Source organism: Chiloscyllium plagiosum, chromosome 24, assembly GCF_004010195.1.
Source record: "Chiloscyllium plagiosum isolate BGI_BamShark_2017 chromosome 24, ASM401019v2, whole genome shotgun sequence".
In the NCBI taxonomy this organism is placed as follows: domain Eukaryota; kingdom Metazoa; phylum Chordata; class Chondrichthyes; order Orectolobiformes; family Hemiscylliidae; genus Chiloscyllium; species Chiloscyllium plagiosum.
Window position 1 is genome coordinate 3227654 of NC_057733.1, and position 15975 is coordinate 3243628.

The following is a 15975-nucleotide window of genomic DNA, read 5'->3' on the forward strand; positions in this document are numbered from 1 at the left end:
GTGTGTGTATGTGTATGTGTGTGTGTGCATGTGTGAATGTGTATGTGTGTGCGTGCATGTGTGTGTGAATGTGTGTGCGTGTGTGTGTGTTTTAGAAATGTGCAGATGTAAAAAGAATGGGTGTGTAATGAACTAATGTGTAACTGGTGGTTATATATAACAATTTCCCAGTGCAGAAATGACTAACACGAAGGGTCATAGTTTTAAGCTGGTTGGAGGAAAGTATAGAGGGGATGTCAGAGGCAGGCTCTTTACACAGAGAGTTGTGAGAGCATGGAACGTGTTGCCAGCAGTAGTTGTGGAGGCAGGGTCATTGGGGACATTGAAGAGACTCCTGGACATGCATATGGTCACAGACATTTGAGGGTGCATACATGAGGATCAGTGGAAGGCACAACATCGTGGGCTGAAGGGCCTGTTCTGTGCTGTACTGTTCTATGTGCTATGTTCTATGTTCTAATTGAGTGTGTTAAAAATGGGGATATAATGGATAGGTTTAAACTGGCCAGATGTATTAACTAGCAGTTATATAACAGTGTGCTTACGACAGGCAGATATGTAATGGGAAACAAAAACAGAGATTGCTGGAGAAACGCATAGCTCTGGCAGCATCTGTGGGGACGAAGCAGAGTTAACATTTTGGGTCCAGTGACCCTTCTACAGAACTGACATTAACTTTGTCTCCACAGATGCTGCCAGACCTGCTGAGTTTCTCCAACAATTTCTGATTTTCAACATCCAGACCCCTTTTATTTTGGTTTCATCATAGAGTCACATAGCATCGAAACAGACCCTTCGGCCCATCTCCATGTTCCCAAACTAAATAAGTTCGATTTGCCTGCATTTGGTCCATATCCCTCTAAACCCTTCCTACTCATGTAGCTGTCCAAATGTCTTCTGTCAAAAGGAAGAAGGAGGCTTATGTAAAGGTAAGATGTGAAGGCTCAATTAGAGTGCTTGAGAGTTACAGGTTAGCCAGGAAAAACGTAAAGAGAGAGCTAAGAAGAGCCAGGAGGGAACATGAGAAGTCTTTGGCAGGTAGGATCAAGGAAAACCCTAAGGCTTTCTATAGATATATCAGGAATAAATGAATGACCGGGATAAGCTTCCGATGCAGGGTTTTTGCCTGAAATGTTGATTTTCCTGCTCCTCAGATGCTGCTTGACCTGCCAGGAGGGAACATGAGAAGTCTTTGGCAGGTAGGATCAAGGAAAACCCTAAGGCTTTCTATAGATATATCAGGAATAAATGAATGACCGGGATAAGTTTCCGATGCAGGGTTTTTGCCTGAAATGTCGATTTTCCTGCTCCTCAGATGCTGCTTGACCTGCTGTGCTTTTCCAGCACCACTCTCATCTAGGGTAAGATTAGAGCCAGTCAAGGACAGTAATGGGAAGTTGTGTGTGGAGTCCGAAGAGATAGGAGAGGTGCTAAATGAATATTTTTTTGTCAGTATTCACACAGGAGAAAGACAATGTTATCGAGAAGAATAGACTAGGCAGGATTGGGGTTCACAAGGAGGAGATGTCAGCAATTCTGCAAAGTCTGAAAATAGATAAGTCCCCTGGGCCGGATGGGATTTATCCTAGGATTCTCTGGGAAGCCAGGGAGGAGATTGCTGAGCCTTTGGCTTTGATCTTAATGTTGTCATTGTCCACAGGAATAGTACCAGAAGATTGCAGGAGAGTAATCATTGTCCCCTTGTTCAAGAAGGGGAGTAGAGACAACCCTGGTAATTATAGACTAGTGAGCCTTACTTCGGTTGTGGGTAAAGTGGTGGAAAAGGTTATAAGAGATAGCATTTATTATCATCGAGAGAGGAATAAGTTGATTAGGGATAGTCAACACGGTTTTGTGAAGGGTAGGTCGTGCCTCACAAACCTTACTGAGTTCTTTGAGATGGTGACCAAATAGGTGGATGAGGGTAAAGCAGTTGGTGTAATGTATATGGATTTCAGCAAAACGTTTGGTAAGGTTCCCCACAGTAGGCTACTGAAAAAAATACAGAGGTATGGGATTGAGGGCGATTTAGCAGTTTGGATCAGACATTGGCTAGCTGGAGGAAGACAGAGGGTGGTGGTTGATGGGAAATGTTTCATCCTGGAGTTCAGTTACTGGTGGTGTACCGCAAGGATCTGTTTTGGGACCACTGCTGTGTGTCATTTTTATAAATGACCTGGATGAGGGCATAGAGGGTTAGTAAATTTGCGGATGACACTAAAATTGGTGGAGTTGTTGGACAGTGGTGGCTAGCAGAAGGGGACACAGCTTTAAATTGAGGGGTGATAGATATAGGACAGATATCAGAGGTAGGTTCTTTACTCAGAGAGTAGTAGAGGTGTGGAATGCACTGCCTACAACAGTCGTAGACTTGCCAACTTTAAGGGCATTTAAATGATCATTGGGTAAACATATGGATGACAATGGAACAGTGTAGTTAGATGGGCTTCAGATTGGTTTCACAGGTCGGTGCAACATCGAGGGCCGAAGGGCCTGTGCCGTGTTGTAATGTTCTATGTTCTAAATGTTGTAACTGTACCTGCATCTCCTATTCCCTTTGGCAGCTCGTTACACATTTCACCTGGAGACCATTGGGTTCTCTTATACATCTTTACTTTGATCTTATCGTTTATTAAAAGGTTTTTCCCTCAAATATAAAATTCAACAATTATTCAGAAAGAGGGTCAATCGTTTTGGGGACGAATAAATAATATCACCAGCTTCCCATGGGAAATGTTTCACTTAGTTGCTGTGGGTATCATTGTGCAGCTCCCTCACTAGCACAGCCCTCACTAGTGACCATGTTTTACAGTGCGCCACATTAATTGAAATATTTCCTCCACGTTTCGGCTCAAAAAAGTATCATAAATTGCTGCAAGGCCAATATTAACATACTCCTGTTAACGGAGATGTATGGGAGGGTATAGAACAGACTGAAAATGTGTTGCTGGAAAAGTGCAGCAGGTTAGGCAGCATCCAAGGAGCAGGAGAATCGATGTTTCGGGCATGAGCCCGTCTTCAGGAATCCTGCTGAAACGTCGGTCCTCCTGCTCCTTGGATGCTGCCTGACCTGCAGCGCTTTTCCAGCAACACATTTTTCAGCTCTGATCTCCAGCATCTGCAGTCCTCACTTTCTCCTATAGAACAGACTGGTATATAACAGGTGATGAGAGATTCTGTAGCAAGTGTAACAGGAATGTGTGTAATGTGGGTGTACATAATGAACTATTTCATGGGCATGGATATGAAATAGCCTGGTGTCTAACAGACTGATTGATAGACTTTGTTGAAATGGGTGGGTGTATATCTTTTCTGTAGGCAGAAATGTTATCACGCACACTGAGTGACCTTCCCACCATCAAAATCACTGTGACTTATTTTTGTGATTTTGTTTTCAACTATTATTCACCAACAGTAAAAACTGCTGTGTAGCCAAATCAATATTTAAATGCAAAGCCCATTAAAGACAAAGCAAACCATCAATAGTGAAGGGGGTGGGGATGGAGGGGTAGGGAGAGATGAAAGGGGCAAAATTAAAATGGAGTTGGAGGGGGTGATGAAGCTCTGTATCCTCTTGGTGGACACTGCGTGCTCTTTCTCCAAGGACACCCGGGCTTGAATGTAACCAGGGAAGAGGGGCAGGCAGTCGGCAGAGAGGACTCTGCCCCCAGCCCCCACTCCATGGCCACTGCTGGGCCCTGTTAATGGCCTGCCCCATGAGAAGATCCTCCAACCTGGCCACATGACCTCTGCACCGGGCGCCCAAAGATCAAGAACATGCAACTAAAACCACAAATAACGGCACAGGGAGTGCAAACACCCACGACACAACACGCACACGAATCACGGACTCCACAGCGCCACAAAATAAAAGAGTTTGCCTGGGAGCCCAGTCAGGTGCTCAGTGGTTAGCACTGCTGCCTCACAGTGCCAGGGCCCTGGGTTCGATTCCAGCCTCGTCCTTGAAAGTGGAGTCGCAGGTAGATAGGATAGTGAAGAAGATGTTTGGTCTGCTTTCCTTTATTGGTCAGAGTATTGAGTACAGGAGTTGGGAGGTCATGTTGCGGCTGTACAGGACATTGGTTAGGCCACTGTTGGAATATTGTGTGCAATTCTGGTCTCCTTCCTATCAGAAAGATGTTGTGAAACTTGAAAAGGTTTAGAAAAGATTTACAAGGATGTTGCCAGGGTTGGAGGATTTGAGCTACAGGGAGAGGTTGAACAGGCTGGGGCTGTTTTCCTGGAGCGTTGGAGGCCGAGGGGTGACCTTATAGAGGTTTACAAAATTATGAGGGACATGGATAGGATAAATAGGCAAAGCCTTTTCCCTGGGGTCGGGGAGTCCAGAACTAGAGGGCATAGGTTTAGGGTGAGAGGGTTTTTCACACAGAGGGTGGTATGTGTATAGAATGAGCTGCCAGAGGAAGTGGTGGAGGCTGGTACAATTGCAACATTTAAGTGGCATTTGGATGGGTATATGAATAGGAAGGGTTTGGAGGGATATGGGCCGGGTGCTGGCAGGTGGGACTAGATTGGGTTGGGATATCAGGTCGGCATGGACAGGTTGGGCCGAATGGTCTGTTTCCATGCTGTACATCTCTATGACTCCCCGCATCTGTGTGGGTTTCCTCCGGGTGCTCCAGTTTCCTCCCACAGTCCAACGATTTGCAGGCTCGGTGAATTGGCCATGTTAAATTACCCGTAGCGTTCAGGGATGTGTAGGTTAGGTACATTAATTGGGGCAAATGAAGCGTAATAGGGAATGGGTTTGGGTGGGATATCCTTCGGAGGGTGGGTGTAGACCTGTTGGGTCGAAGGGCCTGATTCCACGCTGTAGGGATTCTATGTAGGTGTACAACGGGAGGGTGTTTATAACAACGGGAGGGTGTGCTATTGGCAATTGTAACAAATGGATGTGCATCATGTGGATGTGTCGAGGCAAGGTGTGTGATGGATGGATGTCTAACAGGTGAACCAAAGCATTCTCAAACAAAAACATTCACCCTGGGCCACAGAAGGAGATGGTTGTGGAATGATCACCAGTTCCAGAATGTCTGGAACAAAGACAAGGGTCCAGGGTCCGGGTGGTGTGGGGGTGGAGGAGAATCCCAGAGCTTCGGGCCCCAGGCAACTGAGGGCAAGGCTGCCCAAGTGCGAGAGTTCAAATCCAGCCATCGCCAGACTGGAATTAGAGCAGTGTAGATCTATCAGAGAGCTGTGGGGCTCGGGAGAGATTAGAGAGGTACGGAGGGGTTTAGGCTATGGAGAAATTTGAAACCAACAAAGTGAATTTTAAAATGACTGACAATTATTTGACTGGGAGCCAATATAGGTGAGTGAGCACAGGGGCGAGAGGGGAAAGGGATTCAGTCTGAGTTAAGACACAGACCGCAGAGGTTTGGTCAGGCTCAAGTGTATGGGTGGTGGGGGGGTGGGGGGAGACCAGTGGATAGGAATAATTGAGTCTAAAGGCGATGAAGGCTGGGAGTGAAGTCAGGTGATGTTCTGGTGGTGGGTACTGGTAGGTGTGGAGATGGTGTGAATAGGAGACAATGAGACATAGAGAGTGTGAGTTGGTTAATTTAGTCTCAGTCTGTTACTGGGGGGGAGGGATGGTGTTGGCAGATAGGTTGTGAGATTTCTCCGACTAGCAAAGCAGGTATCCGATCCCTTAATGCTGTGTTTATTTTTGTGGGATCTTGCTGTGTACAAGTCAGCTGTTGCATTTCCCACATTTCCCTTCATTTGGAGTATCCTGAGGTTGGGAACGGTGTGATGGAAATGCGAGTTCTTCCCTCGTGACAATCAATGTTTTCCCTTCATTCCGTTCATGCTGAGGGATCTCCTGCAGGGTTGTGGGGGGGGGTCTTTAAAATGTCACTTCCTCAGGTACCTCAGGGAGCCACAGCAAAGCAATAATTCATGCTCTTCGTTTCTCAATGAATTATTTAGCCTGCACATAGGGAGGAAACCAAGCAGCAAAAGTAAATAGGTCTGTCTTGAGTTGGTACAAAGCAGGGCTATCTCTCTTAGAGATCAGAGCCATTATTAGTTAGTCTGTAATGAGTGACCCCTCTGGTTATCCTTACCTTATGTTTACCCCATGAACACAAGCTCTGGCTTGTAATAATGCTTTTGTGTCACCAAAGATCAGGGATTATGAGGAGTCAGATAACATTGAGTTATAATGGGATGGCAAACAATATTTGACTGCAGCCCATTGGAATATACGCAGTCTGTGTCTCTTGTTTGGCCCTTCAAACCCAGTCGAGTTTTGACAAAGAGCTCTTGCATCGCACAACTTTCTCAGCAAAATGTCCCCCTGGGAAAACAGGGGCTAATGGGCCACTTGCCCACGTTCAGTCAGCTGAGCGATAGCCCGCTACAGGTAAAAAAAAAGCCAAGGGAGCGTCAGCTATCTCATGCCTTATTGTTTGAAATTTAATACAAACCACTGGGAGTAGGGTTTCTGAGAGCCCAGAGACTCTGCAGGGAATCTGATCCTCAGCTCTGACTGCAATTCGAGTCCGTGCCCTGATCAACATGACTCATTGTGACTGCAGTCAGACTCTCTGTCCCTCACCTCCACTCTTTGCGTTCACTCATCAGAGGGAGGCCCCAGGCTCAACCATAAAGCAGCAGGCCCTCGCTGGATCGCTGCTACTCTGGTTTGGACTCCATGGTCATCTTCATGTCAAACATGTGCTGTAGCCTACCCACTGCCTTTGGAGACAACTGTCTTGATGTTGGGTAACCCACTGGGCTATTATACAAGTATTTTTAAATTAAAAATTAAATTTTAAATTAAAAATACACAAGTATTTTTAAATTCATTCCTGGGATGAGGGTGCCACTGGCATTATTGTTACTGCCCATCTTGAATTGCCAAACACATCACTGTGGGTCTGGAGTCACGTGTAGGCCAGACCAGGTAGGGATGGCAGTTTCCTTCCCTAAAGGGCATTGGTGACCCAGATGGGCTTTGGTTTCCTGACAATAGACAATGGATTCAGGGTCATCATTGGATTGTTAATCACAGATTTGGGTTTTTTTACCTCAAATCCCCCACCATTTGCCTTGGCAGGATTCAAACTCCAGTCCCCACAACGTTACCTGGGTCTCTGGATTAACAGCACGGTGGCACAGTGGTTAGCACTGCTGCCTCACAGCGCCAGAGACCCGGGTTCAATTCCCGCCTCAGGCGACTGACTGTGTGGAGTTTGCACGTTCTCCCCGTGTCTGCGTGGGTTTCCTCCGGGTGCTCCGGTTTCCTCCCACAGTCACAAAGATGTGCAAGGTCAGGTGAATTGGTCATACTAAAATTGCCCGTAGTGTTAGATAAGGGGTAAATGTAGGGGTATGGGTGGGTTTCGCTTCGGCGGGTCGGTGTGGACTTGTTGGGCCGAAGGGCCTGTTTCCACACTGTAATCTAACCTAATCTAATCTAATAATACCATTAAACCCTCACCTCCTACGTTGCCTGCAAGCCAAACACAGGCGGGTCTGAATTGGTAAGGAGCAGTGGCTGGAAGCTGATGAAGAGGCGAGATCTCAAAAGTTAAAAGATGACTCCAATCTGTGTCTAACACTGAGACCCCACACTGGGAGAACGGGGCACCTGGAAACACTGAGTTTTAATGCAGTCTAATGCCACATAGAGACTAAATACTCAAACTGACACAGCGGAATAGATTGTCGACATGTTACCCAGGGTTTCAGTTGGCAATGTGGATCTGTTTCTCACATCCCTGGGACACCTCAAAGGGCAGAACAATCACCAATTCAATGTAGACCTTGTTGTAACATTGACGAATGCGCAGCAGGAACACCTGACTGACACCTACCCCAGCGAGGCCTGTGTCACTGAGGGTACTGGGGATGTTTGTCTGTCAGAATGGGATATGGCTGATCACTGGAGAAGCTCATCAGGCAGATCCAGTGTTGCTAACGCTGACACTGGGCAGAAAGTCATTATTAACCAGCCAGCTTACCACTCCATTACTCATTATTAATCTCACCACAGCTTAATCCGTGCACACGTTATTGACGAAAGATTTACAAAGCACCTGTGATGACTGTAGGAGGTCACAAGATGCTTCACAGCCAATTAAACACCGATGGAAGAGCTTCACATGGACAATCAGAGTCTGTGCTTATTCGCCTCACTACATGTCATCCTGACAGTGCAGTACTCCCCCAGCACTGACCCTCTGACAGTGCAGCACTCCCTCAGTACAGACCCTCTGACAGTGCAGCACTCTCTCAGCACTGACCCTCTGACAGTGCGGCACTCCCTCAGTACTGACTCTCTGAAAGTGCAGCAGTCCCTCAGTACTGACCATCCAACAGTGCAGCACTCCCTCAGTACTGACTCTCTGACAGTGCAGTACTCTCTCAGCACTGACCCTCTGATAGTGCAGCACTCTCTCCGCACTGACCCTCTGACAGTGCGGCACTCCCTCAGCACTGACCATCCAACAGTGCAGCACTCTCTCAGCACTGACCCTCTGACAGTGCGGCACTCCCTCAGTACTGACCCTCTGACAGCGCAGCACTCCCTCAGCACTGACCCTCTGACAGTGCAGCACTCCCTCAGCACTCCCTAAGCACAACCCTCTGACAGTGCAGCACTCCCTCAGCACTGACCCTCTGACTGCGCAGCACTCCCTCAGCACTGACCCTCTGACAGTGCAGCACTCCCTCAGCACTTCCTCAGCACTGACCCTCTGACAGTGCAGCACTCCCTCAGCACTGACCATCCAACAGTGCAGCACTCTCTCAGCACTGACCCTCTGACAGTGCGGCACTCCCTCAGTACTGACCCTCTGACAGTGCAGCACTCCCTCAGCACTGACCCTCTGACAGTGCAGCACTCCCTCAGCACTGACCCTCAGCACTGACCCTCTGACAGTGCAGCACTCCCTCAGCACTCCCTCAGCACTGACCCTTTGACAGTGCAGCACTCCCTCAGCACTGACCCTCTGACAGTGCAGCACTCCCTCAGCACTAACTTACCCACAGTGTGGTACACGTTGGAGTTCAGAACAATGATGTGGGATCTGATTGAAACTTGTAGAATACTGAAAGGCCAGGAGTGGACGTGGGAAAGCTTTTTCCACTGGAAGGAGAGACTAAGACCCGAGGGCACAGCCCCACCCTTTAAGAAACTTTACAGCCCAGAAACAAGCCCTTCGGCCCTCCAAGCCTGAGCCGATCCAAATCCACTGTCTAAACGTATCCAATTCTTAAGCATCTGTATCCCTCTGCTCCCCACCTACTCTGTCCAGATGCACCTTAAATGAATCTACCGTGCCTGCCTCTACCATCTCTGCTGGCAACGTGTTCCAGGCACCTACCACCCTCTGTATAAAGTACTTGCTGCATGTATCCCCCTTAAATCTTTCACCTCTCACCTTGAAAGCGTGACCTCTCGTTATTGAATCCCTCACCCTGGGAAAAAGCTTGTCTCTATCTACCCTGTCTATACCCTTCATGATTTTATAAACCTCAATCAGGTCCCCCCTCAATCTCCTTTTGTCTAATGAAAACAATCCTAACCTACTCAACCTCTCTTCATAGCTCGCACCTTCCATACCAGGCAACAACCTTGTAAACCTTCTCTGCACCCTCTCCAAAGCATCCACACCCTTTTGGTAATATGGCGACCAGAACTGTACACAGTATTCTAAATGCGGCCGAACCAATGTCTTGTACAATGTTAACATGACCTGCCAGCTCTTATACTCAATACCCCGTCCAATGAAGACAAGCATACTATATGCCTTCTTGATCACTCTATCTACCTGTTCAGCTACTTTCAGGGTACAATGGACCTGCACTCCCAGATTTCCCTGCCCATCAACTTTTCCCAAGGCTCTTCCATTTACTGTATAATTCGCTCTAGAATTAGACTTCCCAAAATGCATCACCTCACATTTGTCTGGATTGAACTCCATCTGCCACTTCTCCACCCAACTCTCCAGTCTATCTATATCCTCCTGTATTCTCTGACAGTCCCTTATGCTTTCTGCTACTTCACCAATCTTCGTGTCATCTGCAAACTTGCTGATCATACCAACAGTGCCCTCTTATAGATCATTACTAGCAACAGTGGCCCCTGCACTGACCCCTGTGGAACACCACTGGTCACCTTTCTCCATTTCGAGAACCTTCCTTCAACTACTACTCTCCATTTCCTGTTGCTCAACCAGGTCTTTATCCACCTAGCTAGAACACCCTGCACACCATGTGACTTCACTTTCTCCATTAGTCTACCATGGGGAACCTTATCAAATGCTTTACTAAAGTCCATGTATATGACATCAACAGTCCTTCCTTCATCTATTAACCTGGTCCATTCCTCAAAGAACTCTATTAAGTTGGTAAGGCATGATCTACCCTACACAACTATGTTGCCTATCACTGATAAGCCCATTCTTTTTCAAATATAAATAGATTTTATCCCTCACCACCTTCTCCAGCAACTTTCCCACCACCGACATCAGGCTCACTGGTCTGTAGTTACCTGGAATATCCCTACTACCCTTCTTGTACAGGGGGACAACATGAGCCACCCTCCAGTCCTCCAGCAACTCACCTGTGTTTAAGGATGCTTCAAAGATATCTGTCAGGGCCCGAGCTATTTCCTCTCTCACCTCCCTCAGTAACCTGGGATAGATCCCATTCGGTCCTGGGGATTTTACCACCTTAATATCCTTTAGCCTACACAACACATCTTTCCTCCTTAGGTCAACGTGATCCAGAGTAAACAAACGTCCATCTCTAATCTCAGCATTCATCACCTCCTGTTCCTCAGTGAACACTGATGCAAAGTAATCATTGAGAATCTCACCCATTTTCTCAGGTTCGACACAACCTTCCTTCCTTCCTTACCCTTTAGTGGACCAACCCTTTCTCTGGTTACCCTCTTGCTTCTTATATAAGAATATAAGGCCTTGGGATTCTCTCTAATTCTGCTCCCCAAAGCTATTTCATGACCCCTTTTAGCCCACTTGGTTCCTCGTTTAAAAATGCTCCTATTCTCCCGATATTCCCCCAAGGCCCATTCTGTTCTTAGCTGCCTGGACCTTACGTACGCTTCCCTTTTCCTCTTGGCTAGTCGCACAATTTCTCCTGTCATCCACGGTTCACGAATCTTGCCTTTCCTATCCCTTGTTTTCAAAGGGACATGTCTATCCTGCACTATCTTCAACCTATCTTTGAAAGCCTCCCACATAACAAATGTGGACTTTCCTTCAAATAGTTGTGTCCAATCCACATTTCCCAGCTCCTGCCTAATTTTGATATAATCAGCCCAGTTTAGGCCCTTAGGACCACTCTCATTTTTGTCTGCTGTATTCTGAAACTTACGGAAATGTGGTCACTGTTTCCAAAGAAATCCCACACTGCAACTCCTATGACCTGGCCTGGCTCATTCCCCAACACCAGGTCCAATATGGCCCCTTCCCTCGTCAGACTATTGACATACTGCTCTAGAAAACTCTCCTGGACGCTTCTTACAAATTCTATCCCATCCAGACTTTTGACACTAAGTGTATCCCAGTCAATGTTGGGAAAATTAAAATCTGTTGCCTCTACATCTTTCCATAATCTGTTTACCTATTTGTGTTTTTACCTCACGCTCACTGTTGGGAGGTCTGTAATACAGCCCCAACAATGTAACTGCACCCTTCTTATTTCTCATCTCCACCCATAATGACTCACTACTCAAGCCCTCCATAGTGTCCTCCTTTAGCACAGCTGTGGTATTATCCCTGACCAGCAATGCAACTCCTCCCCTCACCTTTTACTTCCCTCCCTGTCCTGTCTGAAGTGTCTATATCCTGGAACATTTAGTTGCCAATCATCATGCCTTTCCTTCAACCAAGTCTGTGATTGCAATGACATCATACTCCCAGGCACCAATCCAAGTCCTAAGTTCATTTGCATTACCCACTATACTCCTTGCATTAAAGTAGATGCACCTCAGGCCACCAGTTCTGTTGCGTTCACCTGCTCTCTGCCTACTCTTCCCCTTATTCATGCTATCTTCATGATTCTTACAGTCACCCATTCCCACCTCGCTGCCTACTTGTCTTCTTTTCTGGTTCCCAGCCCCTGCCACATTAGTTTAAAATCTCCCCAACAGCAGTCGCAAAAAACTCCTCCAAGTACATTAGTTCCATTTTGGTTCAGATGTAGTCCATCCAATTTGTAATAGTCCCACTTTCCCCAGAACCGGTCCCAATGTCCATCAAATCTGAAGCCCTCCCTCCTATACCATCCCTCAAGCCACGTGTTCAACCTGCCTATTTTTTCATTTCTACCCTGGTTAGCACGTGGCACTGGTTGTAATCCTAGGATCGCTACCTTTGAGGTCGTCCTTTTTAACTTCTCTCCTCGCTCCCTGAATTCTGCTTTCAGGACCTCATCTTGTTTTTTACTTATATCGTTGGTGGCTGTTCACCCTCCCCTTTTAGAATGCTCTGCAGCTGATCAGTGACATCCCTGACCCGAGCACCTGGGAGACAATTTACCATCCGGGAGTCCCGTCTTCAGCCACAGAACCGCCTATCTACTCCCCTCACAATAGAATCCCCTATGACTAGGCCCTACGAGTCTTTTTCCCGCCCCTATGAACAGCAGTGCCCGCCAGAGTGCCATGATCTTGACAACTGCTGCCCTCCCCTGGTGAGCCATCTCCCCCAACAGTATCCAAAATGGAGGGAGATGACCGCAGGGGATACCTGCACTGCCTTCCTACTCTTTTTCTGCCTTTTGGTCACCCATTCACTGTCTCCCTCAGCAATTCTAACCTGCGGTGTGACCAGTTCACTAACGTGCTTTCCACGGCCTCCTCAGCATTGCGGATGCTCCACTGTGAGTCCATCTTCCTACTCTTTTTCTGCCTTTTGGTCACCCATTCACTGTCTCCCTCAGCAATTCTAACCTGCGGTGTGACCAGTTCACTAACGTGCTTTCCACGACCTCCTCAGCCTTGCGGATGCTCCACTGTGAGTCCATCCGCAGCTCCAGAGCCGTCATGCGGTCAAACAAGAGCTGCAGTTGGACACACTTCTTGCAAGTGTAAGAGTCAGGGACATCAGCCACTTCCCTGAGCTCCTACTTCAAGCAAGAGGCACATGCCACAGGTCCGAGGTCCCCTGCCATTGTAAGCCTTAGCTTTATATCAACAAACAAAAAACCAAACAAGACACTTAAATAAATGAAAGAAAAGAAAAAAAAAAAGAACTGCGATGAGGAAAGATTCCTTCAGTTGGGGGTGTGAATCTGTGGAACTCATTGCCACAGGAGACTGCCAAGGCATTGAGTGTATTTAAGACAAAGAGAGATAGGCTCTTGATGAGTAGGGGACGGGTCAAGGGTTATGGGAGAAGGCAGGAGAATGGGGTTGAGAAACATAACAACAATGATCGAATTGTGGAGCCGACTCGATGGGCTGAATGGTCTAATTCTACTCAATACCTGACGCTCTCACTCCATGGGTATTGTGGATTGTATTCTAATGAACAGCACTAGCTGTAGAGTTATACCCTAGTGAGAGCCAGCGTATGTGGAACTATAAACCAGTGAAAATCCAGGTTAGAAGGAATTTGATCAAAAATGACTTTGAGGCAGTTTCCTAGTTGCTGCAGGTTGAGTGTTGCATTAGATTAGATTAGATTACTTACAGTGTGGAAACAGGCCCTTCGGCCCAACAAGTCCACACCGACCCGCCGAAGCGCAACCCACCCAGATCCATTCCCCTACATTTAACCCTTCACCTAACACTACGGGCAATTTAGTATGGCCAATTCACCTAACCTGCACATTTTTATTTTGAATTTTGGGAGGAAACCAGAGGAAACCCACGCAGACACGGGGAGAATGTGCAAACTCCACACAGAGAGTCGCCTGAGGCGGGAATTGAACCCAGGTCTCTGGCGCTGTGAGACAGCAGTGCTAACCACTGTGCCACCGTGCCGCCCACTCAGGAGGTATCTGGAGGTTTAAACTAGAAGCTCCCTACTCTCTTATCCTGTGTTCAGAATCTATAAAAAGGAGCTGCTAATTGTGCTGGTTAAGTAACAATTCACTTCATGTGTGTGACCTTTCAGTCTGTTGGGTTCACTGAGGCCAGGCCAGGTTTATCTGTTCTGGTCTGGGTCATAAATAACATTGCAACTAAATTTCTGATGTTAATATGATCCCAAACAACAATTCAATTGAGGAATGACTTTGACTAGCAGGCACACTGAGCAGCAAAGCATCCTCATTACTCATAACTGACCAGCATCAAATGTCACCTCCATAAAATAAAATAGACTTTATAGCAATTCTGTTCGTCCTGAATTAACTCTCTGGGGAGTGGAATTATCCACACAATGTTCAGCTTCATAGAGTCATACAGCACAGAAACAGACCCTTCAGTCCAACCAGTCCATGCTAAACATAATCCCAAACTAAACGGGTTCCACCTGCCTGCTCCCTCCAAACCTTTCATGTACGTACCCAAATTTCTTTGAAATGTTGTAATTAGATTAGAATCCCTACAGTTTGGAAACAGGCCCTTCGGCCCAACCAGTAACCCACCCAGACACGGGGAGAATGTGCAAACTCCATACAGACAGTCGCCCAAGGTTGGAATCAAACCCAGGCCCCTGGCGCTAACGACTGAGCCACCGTGCCACACACAATTGTGCCCGAAACTGTGCCCAAATGCACCACTTCCTCAGGAAGTTCATTCTATATGCAAGCCATCCCAATGTAAAATATTTGCCCCTCATGTCTTTTTTAAATCTTTCTCCTCGCACCTTAAAAATGTGCTCCCTGGTCTTGAAATCCCTCAGCCTGGGGGAAAAGACAATGAACCCTATCTAACGTTTTTATAAACGTTTATAAGGTTCTTAACCTCCTACACTCCAGTAAAAAAAATCCCAGCCTATCCAGCCTTTCTTTGTAACTCAAACCTTCCATTCCCGAGCAACATCCTGATAAAACGCTTCTGAACTCTCTCCAGTTTGAGAATATCCTTCCTGTAACAGGGGGGCCAGAACTGGACAAACATCTTGAGCAAAGGGAAAGTGATTACTGTATCAACCGAAAGTCCCTCTTAGCATTCCACCCCAGCGATGGTTCATAATCTGGGCAGAACAATGAACAATCTGCATCATGAGATCTTGCAATGATTCATACTCCTTTGACCAACCTTATGTGATACCTTCGCCAGTCCATGGGCTGACTGTGTGAGAGTGAAGGGTCACTGATCTTCCCACCACTCAGATCTCAGCCTTTAACCGTGACAATCTCCTCTGATTCCCCAGTCTCATCATCCCTCCATTCCCACCTGAAGGAGTTTTATCCCGTGAAAGGAATAGTTGTACTTATATAGCTGCAGTCCCAGCCTCAGCATGTTCCTGCACTCCTCTGAGGGGCCAATGAAGGATTGTTGGAATGTGGTTCACTGTTATATCATGGGGAAGCAGCCTGCCAAGCTGTGCAGCAAGATCCCACAATGAGCACGTGATAAAGACCTGTTCACCTATTTTTGGTTGAGCTATAAATCAGCCAGATGACCAAGGAGAGCATTCATGCGCTCAGAAAATCGATCTGGGATCCTGTAGGCTGAAAATGATTTGAATATTGTTTAAGATCAAAGGCAATTGAGTATTGGGTTTGAGAGGGATTGACGGGTTTGAGAGGGTTTGAGAGGGATTGACGGGTTTGAGAGGGATTGACGGGTTTGACGGGTTTGAGAGGGATTGACGGGTTTGAGAGGAATTGACGGGTTTGAGAGGGATTGACGGGTTTGAGAGGGATTGACAGGGATTGACGGGTTTGAGAGGGTTTGAGAGGGATTGACGGGTTTGAGAGGGTTTGAGAGGGATTGACGGGTTTGAGAGGGTTTGAGAGGGATTGACGGGTTTGAGAGGGTTTGAGAGGGATTGACGGGTTTGAGAGGGTTTGAGAGGGATT

General features: G+C 47.0%; 1 protein-coding gene across 1 annotated transcript in view; it reads right to left on the reverse strand.

The window, feature by feature from the left end:
- The window catches only part of LOC122562335 (proton channel OTOP2-like), a 44703-nt gene that overhangs the window by 13922 nt on the left and 14806 nt on the right, over nucleotides 1-15975 (reverse strand). The window contains exon 2 of the mRNA XM_043715211.1: nucleotides 5004-5182. Within this exon, the coding sequence (XP_043571146.1) occupies nucleotides 5004-5182 (179 nt within the window). The remainder of the gene's footprint in view (nucleotides 1-5003; nucleotides 5183-15975) is intronic.